The sequence below is a fragment of the Pleurodeles waltl genome, chromosome 5, assembly GCF_031143425.1.
Source record: "Pleurodeles waltl isolate 20211129_DDA chromosome 5, aPleWal1.hap1.20221129, whole genome shotgun sequence".
NCBI lineage: Eukaryota > Metazoa > Chordata > Amphibia > Caudata > Salamandridae > Pleurodeles > Pleurodeles waltl.
Window position 1 is genome coordinate 428,440,158 of NC_090444.1, and position 20,301 is coordinate 428,460,458.

General features: G+C 46.0%; 1 protein-coding gene across 1 annotated transcript in view; it reads left to right on the forward strand.

Annotated features, from left to right (window-relative positions):
• Nucleotides 1–20,301, forward strand: part of PSME4 (proteasome activator subunit 4) — a 1,396,200-nt gene that overhangs the window by 410,736 nt on the left and 965,163 nt on the right. The window contains exon 19 of the mRNA XM_069234194.1: nt 19,600–19,757. Coding sequence (XP_069090295.1) covers nt 19,600–19,757 — 158 coding nt within the window. The remainder of the gene's footprint in view (nt 1–19,599; nt 19,758–20,301) is intronic.

Below are 20,301 nucleotides of genomic sequence, written 5' to 3' on the forward strand. Positions count from 1 at the left end.
AAGATCCGGGACATACATAGGTATCCCAAACAGGACTTCGTACAGAGTACATCATCCCAAAGACCATCTAGGCAGAATATTTAGTTCTCTCTGGGCTCCATACAGGTGGTGCAGCCGACTGCGACCTGTACCTAATACGTTTGCTGTTAAGGATTGCTTTAAGTCTTGGTTTTTCCACTCGAGAAACCAAATTTCCCTGAGGAAGTTAGGGAGACGAGAAATGCAGTTGAACACACATTGTTGCCATGGTGTCTCTCCATGCCCTGGGGGCAAAAGTAGGGCCCTGGTCCAAGTGGAACGCTGCAACAGCATATGTCCAGATGAAGACTTGAAAATCTTAAATAACATTTTGAGCGTCAACTGATCATTATGCCATACTCTTAGGAATCTGGAACATGAGTCATCAGCGACTAGAATATATTTGTATGCATCATCAGGTTGAAGGGACCATAATGGTCTAGTTACACACATTGAAGTGGTTTATTGGAAATCTAGAAATGTGTTTTCGGTGGGCATTTGATGGTGCACCCTTTAATTTGCTGACAGATGTCACAGCAAAGGACATAATGTTTTGTCTGTATAGACCTGGCCATCAATGACGTTTTTACAATAGTAGCTGCCACACTAGCATGGGCAGAAGCAACCCCATCATGGGCTGCTTTGATGAGGTGTAATCTCTGCTCTTGGTTGGGGATCACACACTCACGCACCCCTAGCATTCTTGCAAATGCAATGTTTTGGACACTTAGGTGGTAAAAATATTTTGTAGGATATGCTTTTGGTAAGGGCTTGCTGTCAGCTGAAGCCTTCACAGCAGCCAGTGCTTCATCATCTAATCTCGTATGAGAACAAGTAATCGCAGAAAGGGATTTCCTGCAACGTGTATTCCAACACGTTGATGACCCAATGTATGAACTTCCTGAGCCTTGGGTAGCTCGTCTTTAAGATCTACTACGCTCCCCTACAAGAATTTGTGTTATATGGTGTACACTTTGGAATCTCTGAACCCACTTAGGTGCCAATAGTGTAAGTATTCATTGAAGGAATGGACACAGTAGTACAACTCACACACAATACATTTTGAAAGTTCAGAATCCGTGTGTTCCAGTGCCAGAATTAGAGCCTTGAACTCTACAAGGTGTGCTGTGCAATCTCCTAGGGTCTGCGTGTAGTTGTGTTGAGGGAGGAATTTACCATCCCTCATTTTCTTGCTAATGGCTGCACAAGTGGCTTAGTATTGGTGTTTGGTACCTACATCTGGTTGGGCTGAACCACCAGTATAAATGATGAATCAGTATTGTTCAAGAGGCAAGATGTCAGCGGCCGCAGGATATTCAAGTTCATATTGGAGAAATTCTTGGGTCTGGAATTTTGGATCAAAAATATTATCAAAGTCAGTGACCATCAGAGACATTGCCAATTGGATCCACTGTGGATGTAATGCTTTTGCGTTTGGTACGCTAGCTTTGGTAATATCCTCAAGGACTGGGTTTGGGATAACGGCAGTGATGTGTTTCCCCTAGGCAAGAGCTCTCTCCTTTATGACAGCCATCTAGACAGCAGTCAGTATTTTGTGGGTGCAAAACACTATTCAGCATTGGGAATACAAATGTGATTTGTATGCATTAGGTACGGTGTCACCTTCATTGAATGTTACATAGTGAACCTGATTGCACTAGGAATTACCCTTATGACCAAGTTTGTTTTGTTGTCACGTGTATGTAAGTGTTTAGCTTCAAGAATGTCTTGTTGTAATGCTGTAAGAAAGCGTGTATGTTCTGGTGTCCATTGTTTGCTTCAAAAATCTGGACGAATTAAGTTGTAAAGAGGTTTTAGGTGTTGTTCATATTCTGGAATGTAAGTTCTGCCTAAGTTTTAAAAAAAAGTAATGACTATAGCTTTTTGATGGTATTTGAAGGTTGTAGTTGCACACAATTTTCTAGAAAGTGGGGCTCCAGGCTCTTTTCCTTAGTTCATATCCTAAAAATAGGATACTAAGAAAAGCAATTTTTGTTTTCTTGAAATTTAATTTGTTGCCTAATTCTGCAAATCACACAACAATGCGGTCCACCCTGGCTGGGTGTGTCCTGAGGTTGTCATCTGTGAGGTAGATGTCATCTACATAGCACAATGCCTCGGGGTCAGTATTATGTTAGATTGATGCTGCACGGGCTGCGAATAGTCCAGGACTGTTCTTCTACCCTTGAGGGAGGTGACAAAATTTCCTTTGAGATCCAAGCTCACTGAAGGCATACAGATCCCTACTTTTAGGTGCTAGATTTTGGCAGAAAAAAAATCGGAAATATCCAAGGTTGTTTTGTATTTTTTGTGCACTACATTGTTCATACATGCTGTGCTATGTGCATTTTGTATTGCAGATGGGCGTTTATGGCTATTAAGGTTTCTGTAATCTAAGACTATTCTGCAGAAATTGTCCAGCTTAGCTATGGGAAACAAAGGGTTATTTATTAGTGAAATAGTGTTCAGTTGCTTCCTGGTACTCAGGTTGTGAGAGTATTTCCCTCACTGGTGCTTTAGCCTCATTTTTAATGGTTTATTGCGGTTGGATCTGTGGTGTCAATCTAATTGGTATAATATGGTAGGGGGATCTCTATCCTACACTACATGGTTATGGTACAGACCTGGAGTCTGCGCCAATGCCCAATCTACGGCATAGGATTTTTTATTTGTGCATCAGGAACGAGGACTGAGAAAGAAGGCAAATTTACATCTTCCCCTTGTTGGGAATTACGGACAAATTCAGGTGACCAATCTTTTTCTGCCTTGAGGATGTTATAATGAAGGGTTAATCTTTCCCAAAATATAACTTTAATAGTGTGCTTTATGTCTCCCTCAATTTTAATTTTTAATTTATAAACCTTGTCGGGTGGGGAGACATGCCTGTCCGCAGATTTGACTTCAAGAAAGTCGTTAGTTGCTGTCACATCCAGAAGCTCTTGAAGATTCTGGTGAACTATTGTGACCACTGCTGCGCTGTCTAGCAGAGTCATCATCATCATCACATTATTTCGGTAAAAACATACCTTAAAAGTACAGTACAGAGCAATCCAAAAAATACAATATAAGAAGAAAAACAGATAAAATTAGAAACCAGCCCTAAAATCGAGGAAATTTAAAACAGAGTAAAGCATTAACTAAAATGATTTCCATAAGTATAAAATTGAAAAAGGACATACAACCTCAGCTAGATAATAAATACATTAAGCTGGTATCCATACGCTTATGTGTGACAGCTATACACTATGGTGCCTACTTCTAATGTCTACTACTGAATCTTATTCTTTAAAATCCCAAGTCTAAAATGCCAAATAGATTCAAAGATTTTTCCCACAGGGCACACAATTTGTGCAGATGAGTCTGACTTGAGTACTCTCAGAGCAGGTAAACAGTTCCTAAAACCCATTTGTTTGTATAAAGGGATGATCAAGAGATCATCCCTCTGGATCACGATATGCAGGACATTGAAAAAGAACATGGGAAGAAGTCTCTTCATTCTCACAGCCCATAGGACATAACTTAGACCTATTAATTGAATTGAGCCATTTATAGGTTAGAGAGCACAGAGGAAGAGACCCTATTCTAAATCTAATATAAAGAGCGCGTGCGAATGGAGAGAGTACTGCGTCCATGAAGAGCTCAAACTCTTAATGGCATTTAAATTGGAGAAAACTGTCAGTCGTGGAAGAGGGCAAAACTTCGACCAATTGCACATTTTGGACGTTAAGCCAAAATGCGTCCTTCAAAATCTGGGCGGCATTTTTAGGAATAGAAAAATGATCCTTCCAGTAGGACCCCAGACCAAGATGAGAAAAGGACCGTTCAACATAACCACACCACTTGATTCTGGTAGTAGAATTGGTGCCCACCAGATTGGTCAACCCGCATCTAAATGGAATAAGAGCATCTAATGACCATAAACGAATCCGGAACAACAGTGGCCTTAAGGCGGCAATCTGGTTAATTGGGAGGAGGTTTAGGTCCATTCGGATGGGCAAAGAAGGGGTACTTAAAGGGACCTTTAACATCGTCTTTAAAAACCGGTTTTCCGCCCTTGCCAAGTCCTCCAGATTGCAATGGCCCCAGCAGAGTCACTGCCCCCATCCTGTTCTTCATCAAAGTTCTCAATATGTGTGGCATTTTCTGCTGAAATGACTGCAGTCTTTTTGTTTTTGAATTGGGGTTTTTGTTGTGTAAGTTTAACTTCCTTTTTGATTGAAAGATCAGATGAGGGTTGCAAATCTTTTCTTGGTTTTAAGCACTCGTTGTTCTGACCGCCCTTCTCTCTCACTGTGTTTGTCAGATGAGTCCTGGAAGGAACGAGATTGGCGAGTGTCAGTATATTGATATCTATCTGGAGTTTTTAAAGTTTCCGTATTTCTAAGGTTGTAGCGTTTTTCAGAGTTCTCCGAACACGGAGATTGTCCTCTTTCTTTTTTATTATTGTGTTATGTTTTTGTTTAACTCAACGTTTTTTAGAACCTTCTTGTGCTTATTTGGTAGAATCCTTATTGGGTTTACCTTGTAATTGTGGTTTACCCGGTCTGGCTCCAAGACTATCCCTAACTATACTAGTATAGGTTTCAGATTTATCTTAGCCAGCTCACATTATTGTTCCTGTTGAGGAACATTCCAGAGCCACTAGCTACTGCCGATGCCACTGCTTCCTCTTTTAAGGTACTTAATATAATAGAGGTAACTGGCAAAATTGGCCATTAATTACATCCCTAAGTCCAGGGTAGGGGCAGCCCTTATTCGTTTTGAATTTGTTTTAACACTTCCGAAAGATTCGCAAGTGTCTCTGAACCATGTGTGGTAGTGTAGAGTGCATTAAGAACTGCACTCCAAGTGGCACAGTTGTCCACTGCGGGAACCATCTCAAAGGGTAAGCACATTGTGAGAATTCTATGTTTGTCTTGGTGTCCTGTATGGGGAAACACTACTTCCAGTGCACTTATTTTTTGTGATAGCCAAAAGAGAATGTCTTCATATTTGGTGGGTACTTTGCCCATTATTGAATGCACAGTCAGGGGATTTATCCCTGCTGTAGCCAAATGTGGTTGCGGTGGAGCAGCCCTCGCTGGGGCAGTTTTTAAGGTCTGCATTACAAATTGTATTATGTGTCTATATATTTCTACTAAATGGTTATGTAAATGGCGTACTTCAGCTTCAGGTACTCGCAAGTTTCCTGCATTAGGTTATGGTGTATATGTGGCCAATTCTAGCCATGTAGGACCTTCATTACTTAAAGAACCTAATCTAACGTTTCATGGAAAGTGTAGTAGTGACCCATCAAGCAATTTTTGGAGTTCTTGAAAATGTAGTGGTATTTCTAAATATGTATATGGTCTGTATTGTGCAGGTGTATTCGCTATTGTCTAATTGTGAAATGTATGTGAGTTTCCAGCTACTGCTGGAAAGACAACCCAGGAATAAAAAAAATCAGTTCTGTATGCGCTGTGTGCCTTAACCATGAATGTAACTTCCCCACCCTCATCTGTGAGCCCATGATTTAATGAATGTTGTGTGAGAGCTTGTCTCATGTTTGCTGCAATTGCTACCCATTGAGGGTCCACTATATTTAAGAAACACTCAGTTCAGAGATAGAAACACCAATTTGGGGAGATAGTTTTTAAGGTTCAAGCTTGGACAACCTACAGCCTAAGATAGGTAAACCTATTTAGCTGAGGAGTATATTGCCCCAATACCATGGACATCTCTGTATAAGGTGATTAGGGTGCCTGTAGCATGTATCGAGACAGAGAGACTCAAGAGATACTTAAAGTTAGTACTTAACCAACGCTGGTGGCGCCATGTCATAGGACTATCATCATAGAGATAAGTCTGCTGGTCTTGGGTGGCAGCACCACCACTTGTGGGGGACTGAGTCAGTCCTGCACCGTTTGGCAACTGTTGGCCTAATTCTTTTGGCTAGCTAGCAGTACGTCACCCAAACCTAGAAAGTAAATGATATTTGTGACAGCCTAATGCATGACACTCAAAATCCTCAAGGATGTCATGGTAGAACAGATCTTACCCCTTTCTCTGCTTTGTACACTGTCTCATACATGCAAGACAGACAGACATGTGCAGGACAGGTTTCAATATATTTTAATACATTACCTGCATTTTTTGTATAAAAAAAAAAAATCTTGAGCTGCGATTAATAGGAAAATGAAACACAATACCATTATTATTGTGAAGCAAATAAAAAGTCACAGCATCCTGTCACAATAGTGAATCTTAATCCCTAACCACACTTCTAGCTTCTACATGAGAACATAGCAGTGATAGCCCTTTCTCTGCCCTTGCTAGTCTCTGAAAGGGAAGTCCCAGACACATACCTGAATAATAAGCAGAGGTTGTTTGCCTGTCACCTTCTGGCAGTCCTCCCAAGTAGCAAGTGCGATGAGGCCAAGTTCAGCAGAGCTGCGACGACATGGTACAGCATAAGATGGATGGCTGGACAATGTCCCCTCTAACCTTATTGTGCCAGTGTGATATTTTAATAATAAAATGTGTTGTTTTCTAAGAACTGGCCTGACGTGATAATGCGTGTTTTCTGTGTAAGTTGGACTTCGTACTCTTGGACAGGCAATACGTGGTAGATTATCATATACAGCCTTGAGCAGAGCACAACATGAGAACATTGTGCAGAAGGAATTAATAACAATTTCTGCTTGGGAAGGCAACTGATAAGTCATGATAAAATAATAAAAATGAATAAATGAGAATAAACTAGGTAAAAGGGTGGAGGCTGCAGGCTCAAAGCTAAAATAGGTGCGCCTATGCAGACTGCTAAAATGAACCCACAACACCATTGCAACCACCACAGCATCTTTGGGGAAGTGCTTACTGGCCTTTTTTTGGTGGGGGGGGACAGGAGGAGGGCATTTGAGTAGAGATTTTCCACACAGTCATTGCTCGCCCAGACCTCACAACGTGCCTGCTCCAGCTGGGCCTACAAGACAACATCCCACAGCTGACATGACCATCAGAAAGTCCATGAAGGCTAAGGGGTCCACAATCAAAGTCATGCATCACGGACAGTGGCTGGAGAAGACTCTTAGCCACAACCTTCCCGGTACACCCCTTCAAACCTCCCCCCACCTCCTCACAAGGTCACTCGCTGATGGCGTAAACAGACATCTAAGAATAGCTCCATGAGTTCCACAAAGACATGATGGCTTAATGCCAGGACATCAACAAAACAATCTCTGACATGGACCACTCCTTACAGAAGACGGATGCCTGCATTTATCACATGGAAAACGATGTGGCAATCACAACCAAACAGACCTGGCCCAATGAGTGACATTTATAAAAACTCACCCCCAAGAACTTATGGACAAAATGGAAGACCTTGAGAACCACTCTCACCTCAATAATTAAAGATCAGGGTCACACCAAAGGAAATCTCCCATAGAGATTCGGAGGGATATGGTCAAGCCCTCTTCCAACACATCTTACCGGACTCACAACCAGAACCTGTACAACTAGACTAAACACATATGGTACTCTCAGTGTTTCCAAAGCATCAGAAATTCACCCCCTGATTTCCATAGCAGTGTGCACTTTCTTAAGAAAAAAAAAAAGGCAATACTTTTGGCAGAGCACCGTCGGGAGCCCATAACTTTCCTTGAATACGAATTGTCACTCTTTCAAGACATCCCCTTGCCTCCTTGTTGTGCCGTAGGGAATTCACCCATGGCATGAATCGCTTCCGTCAAGCAAAAATCCTATACACATGGGGATTTCCTTTCCTCATGCAATTTTCATGCTAGAGTTCCCAACACACCATCTGAGAGGTGGAGAAAGCCAACTCTTTCCTAGGCCTAAATGTAAAGGCAGAAGACCAGCCAGCCACACCACCCCCGAAGGACAAAGCCCAGGATCCTTGCCTCATGTCCAGCATGAGTAAATCCACAGGGAGAAGTGACACCATTGGAAACAAAAAGACAGAATTGAGCTCCTGCAGAAGATGGCTGACTTGTGACGTTCCGTCGCTACCGCAACTCACTCTCCACAACGGGGCTTGATTTATGTCACCTTAAGATCCTCATGTGGGGATCCTTTACTCTCCTCCCCTTTCACCCCCACCACCAGCTCACCCCCAATCAAGGTGCCCCTTTACTGTTGCCTTGCTGACCTGTAGATCCAGGAACTGTGCCACATAACTGATACAGAGACTTCCGATAGCATCCATGAATAGCGGTCAGAAGCCTTGATTGTTCCAACTGAAGATAACCCTAAAAACCCAACTGACCACTTTGCTAATGAGACCTGCATCCCTGATTAGTAAGATGGTTCACTAATCTCCTTTCTTATTTATGTGAGTGATGAGTTCTGTTTGGCTTCTTTTTGTTCGTTCTTGTTTGTTGAGTACATATATATATCTTCTTTGCTGATCTCCACACCTTGCCTCAACACCATCCACACATCATCCTTGAACAGGGCAAACTTGTGGCTCAGTCCCAAGGGAGGAGGGGCACCTGGGGTGACAGCCCTTGCCTCCCCATTCCCTACAAACCTAGCCTCTTCCACATGACCCATGTCATAATTGTTACCTTGAATGGTCAAGGCCTCAAATCTCCGATAAAGGGTAAGGTGTTACTTCGCTGGCTTAAACACACAAACGCGGATTTAGGGCTGCCACAGGAGGCCCACCTCCTAGCGCAACATACCCCTATGTTGCACTCTCACTGGTTCCCGTCTTAGTTCTATGCCACAAATACATTAAAGACAAAGGACACAGCCATACTCGTGCAACGAAGGCTACCCTTCGAATAGCAAGAAAGCATGTAGATGGCTGTGATGGATAGGCATTACAGGCAAACTAAGGGGCTCTCCCTGTCTGTCTATTCGACTTATGGTCCAACGATGACAGGGAAACATTTTTTGCCAATTTACTCCCAATGGTAGACAATAACTCCAAAAGCCACATGACACTAGGAGATGACTTTAACGTAATCCCAAGGAAGACAGACACTCAGACTACCATACTGTTCCAAGAGCTGCCTAGAGCCAAGACGATGTTAATCTCGTTGCCATATGGAGAGCCCAACGCCCAAGGAAAAACATTTAATCTATTACTTGAAACTGCTCTTACACTTGCAAAGATTTCTTTCTTACCTCTGTGGCCCCTGGCACCCACAAATAATCCATTCTGAAATCAACCTAAAAATGATGTCAGATCATGCCTGAGTGTTATTGCATCCAGAAACTGTGGAAACATACCATCAAGTCCGTCCCCTTGGCTGAGTGAGATATTGTTCAGAGATAGTATGGTGAGGAAACTATCCGTGAAGCTATGGACCACTGATTTTGAGAAAATGATACTGTGGAGGTGACCAACTCTGTGCTCTGTAAAGCTGCTGAGGCGGTGACGAGAAGGGTGCTCATCTCCAACATGGCCAAATATGAAAGATTAAATAGGCAAAAGCAAAGAACTAGAAGAGGAATTGCGCAGATTTGAAACTTCACAAATAAAACACCTCTTTCTGCCACAATGAGAACTTGAAAGAGAACAAGGGGAATTAGAACAGCTACTACGGAAGGAAGCCACCAAAACATTATTATATACTCGGCAAACCTACTATGAAAAAGGGGACAAGGCAGACATTATACTTACAAGCTTTACCTGTCCTGCACCAGAAACCATTTACACAAGATCAGTGATGCACTAGGAAAACCCCATACTACTACTCCAGAAATAGTGACATGCTTTACTTCCTAATACACAGCCCTCTTTGCCAGGGAAGCACTATCTCCTAAAGCTCAAGATGACTATCTCTATAAAGCTTTCATTAACTTGTTAGCTGAGTCACTTTCCCGATTCTTTAATGGCATATTAAATTGAATGTCCCTTGTATTGACCAATTGATTTGCTCAACACCTATTTCAAGATTTGAGCCTCGATTTTAGTCTCACGCCTACATACAATATGGCCCACCCTCATTGCCCATCAACAGGTAGGACTGCCATATGAAGGATAACACTAGGTTGGTGCTCATGCTTATAGAGGCATCAGAAAGTCCTGCACAGTGTTGGTCCTTCTCTCACTAGATGTGGGTAAGATCTTCAACAAAGTTTGCTGCCCTTAAATTCTAAAGTGTTGGACAGGACCCCTTTGGACTTGGAATGAAGCAAATGATCCTAGCCAATTACCAGAAACCTTCAATCGGAATCTCCCCATTAATTTTCTCACTATGGAGCCTTTCATCCAGTGTGCACAACAAAACAGCGCATAAAGGGATTCATGGCAGGCAAACAGGAGCACAAGCAAGCTGTATGCTGGTGATGTTCTCTGCCATCTGATAGAGACTTCTAGTTGCAGATTCCTTACCTTTGAATTTCCCCAGGGGTCAGACTTGATCCAGAACATTTTCTTCGAACAGTACCTCTGCGTGCCGTCAGGTGGCGTTGGTCGACTCCGCTGGCGTCATTGTGCTCGCCGTGATGACGTCGTGGTCATTTATAGGCGCCATCCCGGTGCGCTGACGTCAGTTCTTTTCTTTCCGCACCAGCCTACGCGCAGATCCGGAGAAGAGACACCTCAGTGATTTTTTTTACTACATCGACATTTTTGTCGTATTTTTAACGAGTTCGTGGATGCATCATGGGATGTCCCGCAAGACCGGATTCAAGCCCTGCGACTCCTGTCACCGAACTATGTCGATGATGAATCCGCACCTCGTGTGCTTATGGTGTTTGGAGCGTGATCACAACCCGAAGTTGTGCTCTGAGTGTTGGGCCATGAACCCGAAGGCTTTGAGGGAGCGGTCCCTAAAGCTCATGGCGGCCTGACACTCCGCGGCGCTCACGGTCCCGTTCGAGAGGAAGGTCTCTAGATCGGCTGCAGAGTCACCACCACTCTTCGTCCTCCAAGTCATTGGGACATTTGGGTCACAGGAAGAAGACGTAGAAGAAAGACAAGCGTTCTTTGACTTCACCCCAGTGATCGGATAATACGATGCCGGAAGAGCATCGACGCTCTAGGCCTCCGTCAACGGAGCCTTCTTCTGGGTCGGCTCTGCGATTTTCCAGGACCCGAAACCACCCCGTCCAACTCAGAGTTTTACGAGGCCATGCGCCTCATTTTTGGGCTGTCCGACCCACCTTCGGTCACAGTTGAGTCGGTTGGGGCCCCTTCGGTTTCGAAGCCGTCTGCTTCGGCCTTGGCTCTGGAGGGCCCCTCCGGATCCAATCATGGATCCGTTCCGACGCCGGTCATGCCACAGCGACCTTCCCCGGCGTCAATCCCATACTCACCGATGACCTGAGCCAGAACAACATTGATCAATGCCGATTCCTTTCTCTATGGGCTCTCTTGGGACCAGGGTTGATCCAGACCCTTATTCTTGTGGGTATGGATATGGTGAGAGTATGGAGGGGTCGCTGGACCCTTTAGAATACCAGCTTGACCCACAAATGGACTGGTGCAGGATATGGGTGAATCCAGTGGACTAGAGACCTCCCCTGACACTGGTCTGCTCGCTCCTCCTAGCGTGGCTACGGAGGAGGGTGCTTCTTACTCTGTGGTGGTGAGAACGGCGGCTGAGGTCTTGGACCTCGAGCTTCCTTCTATGGCGATTAGGCCTAACATCCTAACCGACATGCTTCAACCAGGGTCGTCCTCTTCCGAGCCCCTTTTACCCTTCAATGAAGCACTGACAGACGTCCTTTTGGGTACCTGGTCCAGACCCAGCACAGGGGCTCCTGTGAATAGGACGATTGCCCGCTGCCATCAGCCTGCGCCGTTAGGCCGAGACTTCCTGACCCAACACCCCACACCTGAGAGCCTTATCATCCAGGCGGCTTCTTCACCTGGCGCATTCCCTGCCTCAACCCCGGATAGGGAATCAAAAAGACTGGATAATTTGGGGAAGAAGTTGTTTTCTTCCAACAGTCTAGCGCTGCGGTCCGTGAACACTGCATGCCTTTTGGGCCGCTATTCCCATACTCTCTGAGATACGGTCGCGTAAGTGCTGCCTGCAGTTCCGGAGGAGGCCCGGGCTGTCCTGTCCCAAGCCGTAACAGATAGGAGGGATGCAGCTAAGTTCATGATTTGTTGTGGACTGGATACGACCGTCTCTCTGGGTAGAACGGTTGCATCAACGGTGGTATTGAGACGCCACGCCTGGCTGCGAACGTCTGGCTTTTTGGGGGATGTCCAGCACTCCTTGATGGACATGCCCTTTGATGGCACACGTCTCTTCGGAGACCAGGCGGACTCTACGCTCGAGCGCTTTAAGGATTCCAGAGCCACGGCCTGGTCCGTTGGCCTCGCGCCTGCACCTAGACCCCAGCAGTCTGCCTTTCGCCCCTTTCGTGGCTACGGCAGGGGCACCCAACCGCGTCCTTTTCCACCTGGCCACAGACCCGTACATGCTGTACAACCCCTGTGCGGCCGCAGACGTGGGATCCCACGTTCCCGGGGATCAGGGAGCCAGCGGGTCGCCCAGTCCAACCCCACCCCTTCCTCAGCCTCCAAGCCATCCTAGTCCGCAGGTACATCAGGAGCCAGTAGGTGGCAGGATATGCCATCACCTGCCCCAATGGCAAGCCATTACCTCGGACAGGTGGTGTAAGTAAATGCCTTCCTTGGCATGGTTACCCCCTGACTTTTTGCCTTTTGTTGATGCCAGTTACGATTGAAAGTGTGCTGGGACCCTGCTAACCAGGCCCCAGCATGGGTGTTCTTCCCCTAAACTGTACCTTTGTTCCCACAATTGGCACGGCCCCAGCACACAGACAAGTCCCTTGTAAATGGTACCTCAGAGACCTTCCCTGGCCCAGGACCCTTGGTACCAGAGGGCTGCAGCATGTATTGGGCAACCCTGGGGACCCCTCACTCAGCACATGCACACTGCCTCACAGCTTGTGTGCGCTGGTGGGGAGAAAATGACTATGTCGACATGGCACTCCCCTCAGGGTGCCATGCCCACCTCTCACTGCCTGTGGCTTAGGTAAGTCACCCCTCTAGCCGGCCTTACAGCCCTAAGTCAGGGTGCACTATACCACAGGTGAGGTCATAAGTGTATGAGCACCATGCCCCTACAGTGTCTAAGCAAAACCTTAGACATTGTAAGTGCAGGGTAGCCATAGAGAGTGTATGGTCTGGGAGTTTGTCTAATACGAACTCCACAGTTCCATAATGGCTACACTGAAATCTGGGAAGTTTGGTATCAAACTTCTCAGCACAATAAATGCACACTGATGCCAGTGTGGAATTTATTGTAAAAAAAAAAAAAAACAGAGGGCATCTTAGAGACCAGTCCAACTCCTAGTGCTCGGCTGACCAGTTTCTGCCAGCCTGCCACAACCAGATGAGTTTCTGGCCACATGGGGAGAGTGCCTTTGTCACTCTGTGGCCAGGAACAAAGCCTGTACTGGGTGGAGGTGCGTCACACCTCCCCCTGCAGGAACTGTAACACCTAGTGGTGAGCCTCAAAGGCTCATGCCTTTTGTTACAGCACCCCAGGGCATCCCAGCTAGTGGAGATGCCCGTCCCTCCAGCCACTGCCCCCACTTTTGGCTGGAAGGCTGGAGGAGATAATGAGGAAAACAAGGAGTAGTCATCCACCAGTCAGAACAGTCCCTAAGGTGCCCTGAGCTGAGGTGACCCTGAGCTGAGGTGACCCATGCCTTTAGAAATCCTCCATCTTGTTTTGGAGGATTCCCCCAATAGGAATAGTGATGTAGCCACCCTCCAGGACAGTAGCCATTGGCTACTGGCCCCCTGACCTAAACACACCCCTAAATATAGTATTTAGGGGCACCCCTGAACCCAGGAAATCAGATTCCTGTAACCTACACCAAGAAGAAGGACTGCTGACCTGATAGCCTCGCTGAGACGACGGAGACGACAACTGACTTGGCCAGAGCCCTACCGGCCTGTCGCCAGACGCAAAGAACCTGCACAGCGACGCATCTGACAGGGACCAGCGACCTCTGACGTCGCAGAGACAGACAAAAAGCAACTAGGAAGAAGGTCATAGGCAATGGGCGCTCACAGTAAGTCCGTGTAGTAAAGTCCACTTTTCAATTATGTCATGGTGCTCCTGGCAAGAGGATCTTCCTTAATCCTCCAATGTTTCAAGGGAAACTAACAGTAACAACAGGCAGCTGTCAGGGCACTCACGAATATAGATTTAGAAGTTAGTGATGTATCAGACCTTCAGTGTGGAAAGGCAATTACGCCAACAATAGTTCAGGATAGATTTATTTCTCGAAGCAATTAGTTCATCATAATAATTGAAAAACATCCTTGAATTTCATATACATCTAGCCACCACAGCCAACACGTGTTTCGTCCAATGAGAGATCCCTCTCACGGACTTCATCAGGGCTTGAATCTGGTACGTCTTGTGTAAATAGTAATCTTTTCATGACTTAGACAATCTCGTTTGATGAACAGATTTGTTTCTCAGATCAAAACTAATAATGCAGGATTCCTTATACGTAGTCTTTAATCAAATGTGGCAGTATCATATGCGGAAACAACAGACCGTGGTCAAATAATCTCACGGCGTTCCCAGTAACCGAGAACCGAGATTACTATTTACACAAGACGTACCAGATTCAAGCCCTGATGAAGTCCGTGAGAGGGATCTCTCATTGGACGAAACACGTGTTGGCTGTGGTGGCTAGATGTAAATGAAATTCAAGGATGTTTTTCAATTATTATGATGAACTAATTGCTTCGAGAAATAAATCTATCCTGAACTATTGTTGGCGTGATTGCCTTTCCACACTGAAGATCTGATACATCACTAACTTCGAAATCTATATTCGTGAGTGCCCTGACAGCTGCCTGTTGTTTCTGACGTCGCAGAGGACTGCCCTGAACCCGAAGGACCAAGAAACTCCAGAGAACAGCGGCACTGTTCAAAAACTGCAACAACTTTGCAACTTTCCAAGAACTCTCTCTTCTCGCCGGAAGCGTGAGACTTCTCACTCTGCACCAGATGCCCCCGTTTCGAGTTCAGGAGAACCAACACCACAGAGAGGACTCCCAGGTGACTACGACGACGTGAGGACCTTGAGTCGACCCTCTTCACCCCCACAGCGACGCCTGCAGAGAGGATCCAGGGGCTCCCCCTGACCGCGACTGCCTGGTAACAAGGAACCGGACGCCTGGACCAAGCACTGCACCCACAGCCCCCAAGACCGAGAGGAACCACCTTCCAGTGCAGGAGTGACCAGCAGGCAACCCTCTTCCTAGCTCAGTCGGTGGCTGGCCCGAGAAGCACCCCTGTGCCCTGGCTGCATCGCCTAAGTGACCCCCGGGTCCCTCCATTGCTTTCAATAGCAAACCCGACGCCTACTTTGCACACTGCACCCGACCGCCCCTGTGCTGCTGAGGGTGTGTTTTGTGTGCCTGTGTATGGTCCCCCCCAGTGCTCCACAAAACCCCCCTGGTCTGCTCACCGAGGACGCAGGTACTTACCTGCTAGCAGACTGAAACCGGAGCACCCCTGTTCTTCATAGGCACATGTGTGTTTTGGGCCCACCTTTGACCTCTGCACCTGACTGGCCCTGTGTTGCTAGTGCTGTGGCTTTGGGGTTGCCTTAAACCCCCAACGGTGGGCTGCCTATGCCCAGGAGACTGACTGTGTAAGTGCTTTACTTACCTGAGAAACCTAACCAAACTTACCTCCCCCAGGAATTGTTGATTCTTGCAGTGTCCACTTTTAAAATAGCGTATTGCCATTTTACCTAAACTGTGTGTACTACTGCTTTGAATCAGAGTTCTATACTTACCTGTGTGAAGTACCTTGCATTTTATGTACTTACCTCAAATCTTGAAAATTGTGGTTCTATAATAAATTAGGAAAATATATTTTTCTATATAAAAACTATTGGCCTGGAGTTAAGTCTCTGTGTATTCCTCATTTTTTGCCTGTGTGTCTACAACTAATTCTGAACACTACCCTCTGATAAGCCTACTGCTCGACCAGACTACCACAAAATAGAGCATTCGTGTTATCTAATTTTGCCACTATCAACCTCTAAGGAGAACCCTTGGGCTCTGTGCACGCTATCTCTCACTTTGAGATAGTATATACAGAGCCAACTTCCTACAGGTGGCTACTCCAAATTGTCCAAAGGTGCTACTCCCTCCCCTTCGAGACATCTCCTCCAGCCATGCCACCTTCATGCAGCCAGATATCGGAGGATCATATGGCGCTTCTCCGCGAGGAAGTCCAAGCCCTTTTGGCCAAAGGAGCTATAGAGAGGGTTCTGTTGTCAGAAGTAGGTTGTGGTTGCTATTCCCGCTACTTTCTGGTTCTGAAAAAGGACAAAGGTCCTCGACCTATATTAGACCTTCGGTCTCTCAATCTCTTCCTAAAAAAGAAGTTAAAAATGTTAACGTTGGCTCAGGTCCTATCTACCCTGGATCCCGGAGACTGGATGGTAGCGTTGGACTTGCAAGACGCATACTTCCACAATCCCGTCTTGCCAGCCCACAGGCATTACCTACGATTTGTGGTAGGTCACAAGCACTTTCAGTTTACTGTGCTCCCCTTTGGCCTTACCAGTGCTCCTCAGGTGATCACGAAAGTTATGGTAGTGGTGGCAGCTCATCTGCGCAGGTTAGGGGTCCCAGTCTTCCCCTACCACGACGATTGGCTGTTGAAGTCGAACTGGCCCCAGACAGTCGTCTCCCACCTCCAGGCGAACCTTTTGCATTCGCTGGGGTTCACTTTCAACGTGCCGAAGTCACACCTGACTCCTTCTTAGACGATCCCTTTCATTGGAGATCTTCTGGCTACATTGCAGTTTTGGGCATATCCTCCCGAAAAGCGAGTCCAGGATATTCAGGCTTTGATACCGATGTTTCAGCCTCTATTCTGGATTTCGGTGAGAATAACTCTGAGGAAGCTGGGCCTTATGGACTCCTGCATCCTGCTGGTTCAAAATGCCAGGTGGCATATGCGGGCTCTGCAGTGGGACCTGGAGTTCCAGTGGACGCAGCATCAGGGGAATCGCTCCCAACAAGGTCCAAATCTCGGAAGGGACTGCGAAAGACCTGCAGTGGTGGTTAACAAATCAGGATTGGGTCAATAGCAGACCTCTATCCTTTCCCCCCACAGATCTTATGATCGTGACAGATGCGTCACTTTGGGATGGGGTGGCCACATGGGAGAGGCAGAGATCAGAGGTATCTGGTTTCCGGCAGAAACTGGTCTCCATATCAGTCTTCTGGAGCTCCGAGCGATTTGACTAGCATTGTAAGCATTTCTTCCCTCCCTCAAGGTGAAAGCAGTGCAGGTGTTCACAGACAACACCATCGCCATGTTGTATTGCAACAAACAAGGCGGAGTGGGGTCGTGGACTTGTCAAGAGGCCGTTCGTCTCTGGACTTGGCTGGAACATCAGGGCATTTCTCTGGTGGTTTAACACCTGGCAGGCTCCTTGAATGCCAGAGCAGACAAACTTAGCCGACGATGCATGTCGACCACGAATGGCGTCTCTATCTGAAGGTGGCGCAAGGTCTCTTCCTGCAGTGGGGAGAACCTTGGTTAGATTTGTTCGTCTCTGTAGAGAAAGCGCAATGTCAGCTGTTTTGCGCATTGGAGTTTCCAAGCGGCACTCGCTCAGCGACGCATTTTGTCACGAGTGGAAATCAGGCCTCCTGTGCGCCTTTCCGCCAATACCACTTCTGCCCAGAGTTCTGAAGAAGATCAGGCAAGACCGGGTGGCTCCGGACTGGGCATGGAGAGTCTGGTATCACGAGCTCTTGAACATGGCCATAGCTCTTCCGATCAGACTGCCTCTTTGGGAGAATCTTCTGTCGCAGCAGCAGGGGAAGGTCCTCCACCCGAACCTGTCAACTCTGCGACTTCTTGTGTGGAGATTGAGTGGCGACAGTTGACGTCTTTCGACTTGCCACCGAAAGTCTGTGACGTAGTCTTGGCAGCCAGGCGTCACTCAACCAAAACTGTATACGCTTGTCGTTGGAAGAAATGTGTGGCATGTTGCATCAACAATTCTGTTGATCCTGTATCTGCTCCTCTCTCTCAAGTTCTTCTCTTTATTCTTTCCCTTGCTTGGCAGGATTCCACCTCGGGCACTCTTAAGGGATATCTCTCTGCTATCTCTGCTTTCTTAGTGTTACATGATCAGCCTTCTTTATTTAAATCTCCCATAGTTGGGAGGTTTCTTAAAGGCCTCACACATCTTTTTCCTCCCATCCCATTCCCCATGCCCCAATGGGATCTCAACCTGGTCTTAACTTACCTTATGTGTACCCCATTTGAACCTCTTCACAACTGTCCTCTAAGGCTCTTAACTATAAAAACTGTCTTTATAGTCGCCATTACTTCTGCCCGCAGAGTTATTGAACTCCAGGCTCTGTCATCTAAGCCACCTATTACTGCCATACACCCTGACAAAGTGGTGCTTTGCACGTGGGCTTCTTTTCTACCCAAGGTAGTGACACCCTTCCATGTCGGACAGCCCATCACCTTGCCTACCTTTTATGCACCCCCACATCCCTCTCGTGAGGAGAGACTCCACTGTGTGGACCCAGAAAGAGTGTTGGCCTTCTATCTGGATCGTACCAAAAATGTCTGGGTGGACGATCAACTCTTTGTGGGATATGTGGGTGCAAGAAGGGGAAGGAGGTGCAGAAGAGGACCATTTCAAGATTTGTACTCGTATGCATCAAAATGTGCTACGCTCTGGCTAAATAGCAACCCCCTGAAGGTTTGCGAGCTCACTCCACCAGAGCTACTGCTGCTATCACAGCGTTAGCCTGAGGCGTTCCATTCCTGGATATTTGTCAGGCAGCAACGTGGGCATCTCTGCACACTTTTACCAAGCACTACTGCCTGGACAATCCGGCCTGAAGGAACAGCTAATTTGGCTGTTCTGTCCTACAGGACTTTTTGGTGTGATCTTAGTTCGCAGGCCCACCACTGGGGATGGTATTGCTCGGGTATCTACTCAAAGGTAAGGAATCTGCAACTAGAAGTCTCTGAGATGTACAAGTTACTTACCTTTGGTAACTAAATGTCTGGGAGAGACATATTCTAGTTGCAGATTCCTTACCGACCCGCCTATCCTCCCTGCACTGTGAACAGATTTCTAGGTACAGGAACTTTCCCTTGACGGCCCTAGTTTTGGCGCACCACTCTGTGTTCTTCATGGCTCCGGGATACTGGCGTGGAAAGTCATAAAAAGAAACTGACGTCAGCGCACCGGGGTGGTGCCTATATATGACTGTGACGTCATCACGACGACAACGAAGCCCACGGAGTGGACAGACGCTACCTGACGGCGTGCAGAGGTACTTCTTGAAGAAAAATTGTCCAGATCCAGTCTGACTCCTGGGGAAATTCAAAGGTAAGGAATTTGTTTGCTTTCCCTTTAAGAAAAAAACAAAACAACACCTTGCAGAATGATTAATTTGTAACACCTTGCAAAACAACACTGTACTAAAATTACAGTATTCCCGGAAACTCTTTCTAGCTTCTACATAAATGGAATGTGCTCTAATGTCTATAAAACAATCTGCTGTAAAATAGTTTTGTGAGTATCATAACAGAAACATATTATGATTTAATTTTATAGGATTGGGGTAAACCAGGTGATCTCTGGAATCTGGACATTCACTGGCATGTCCCATCACCTGAAGAAATAGCCTTTGCTTTCCATCTGCTGGACTCCTTTCTACAACCTGAACTTCTCAAACTTGAGCACTATGGAAATGGAGAACTAGAGATGTCCAGGTTTGTACAGTAGGATGAAAGTATTTTTACCCTGGGTAAAAAATATAATAGCAGTTTGGATTTTGGATGGAATTTGGTAGAGCGAAATGCAGACTTGAACTTATGAGTAATACTTAAATGCAGCATTCTGCATAAACCATTTTTGTGTCTGCACTCTATTTTTCACATTATATTTTAGAACACAAACAACAACACTACTATCAACACATCACTATATTTAAGCTGCTGTTTATTGTTGCTTTGGCAATGCTTTTAGAACGTCACAAAATGTATACGAAGACAGCATAACAATTGTATTTTTCTTTCTACAAACACATTAAAATTACTACAATATGCAGCATATTCATTTGTAAAATTGGTACTCTATATGCCCAGTTTCCATTAAAATCCAAGCAAATCTGAAGAAATTTTTAGGCCTACAGATAATTTTTATGTGTCTAACAATCTGAAAAATAACCCTTGACTGTCGTTGAGGGGTCATCTATTCCAAGCTCTACAATACATTTATAATGTAAACCTACTGTTACTTTTAAATGGGCCTCCA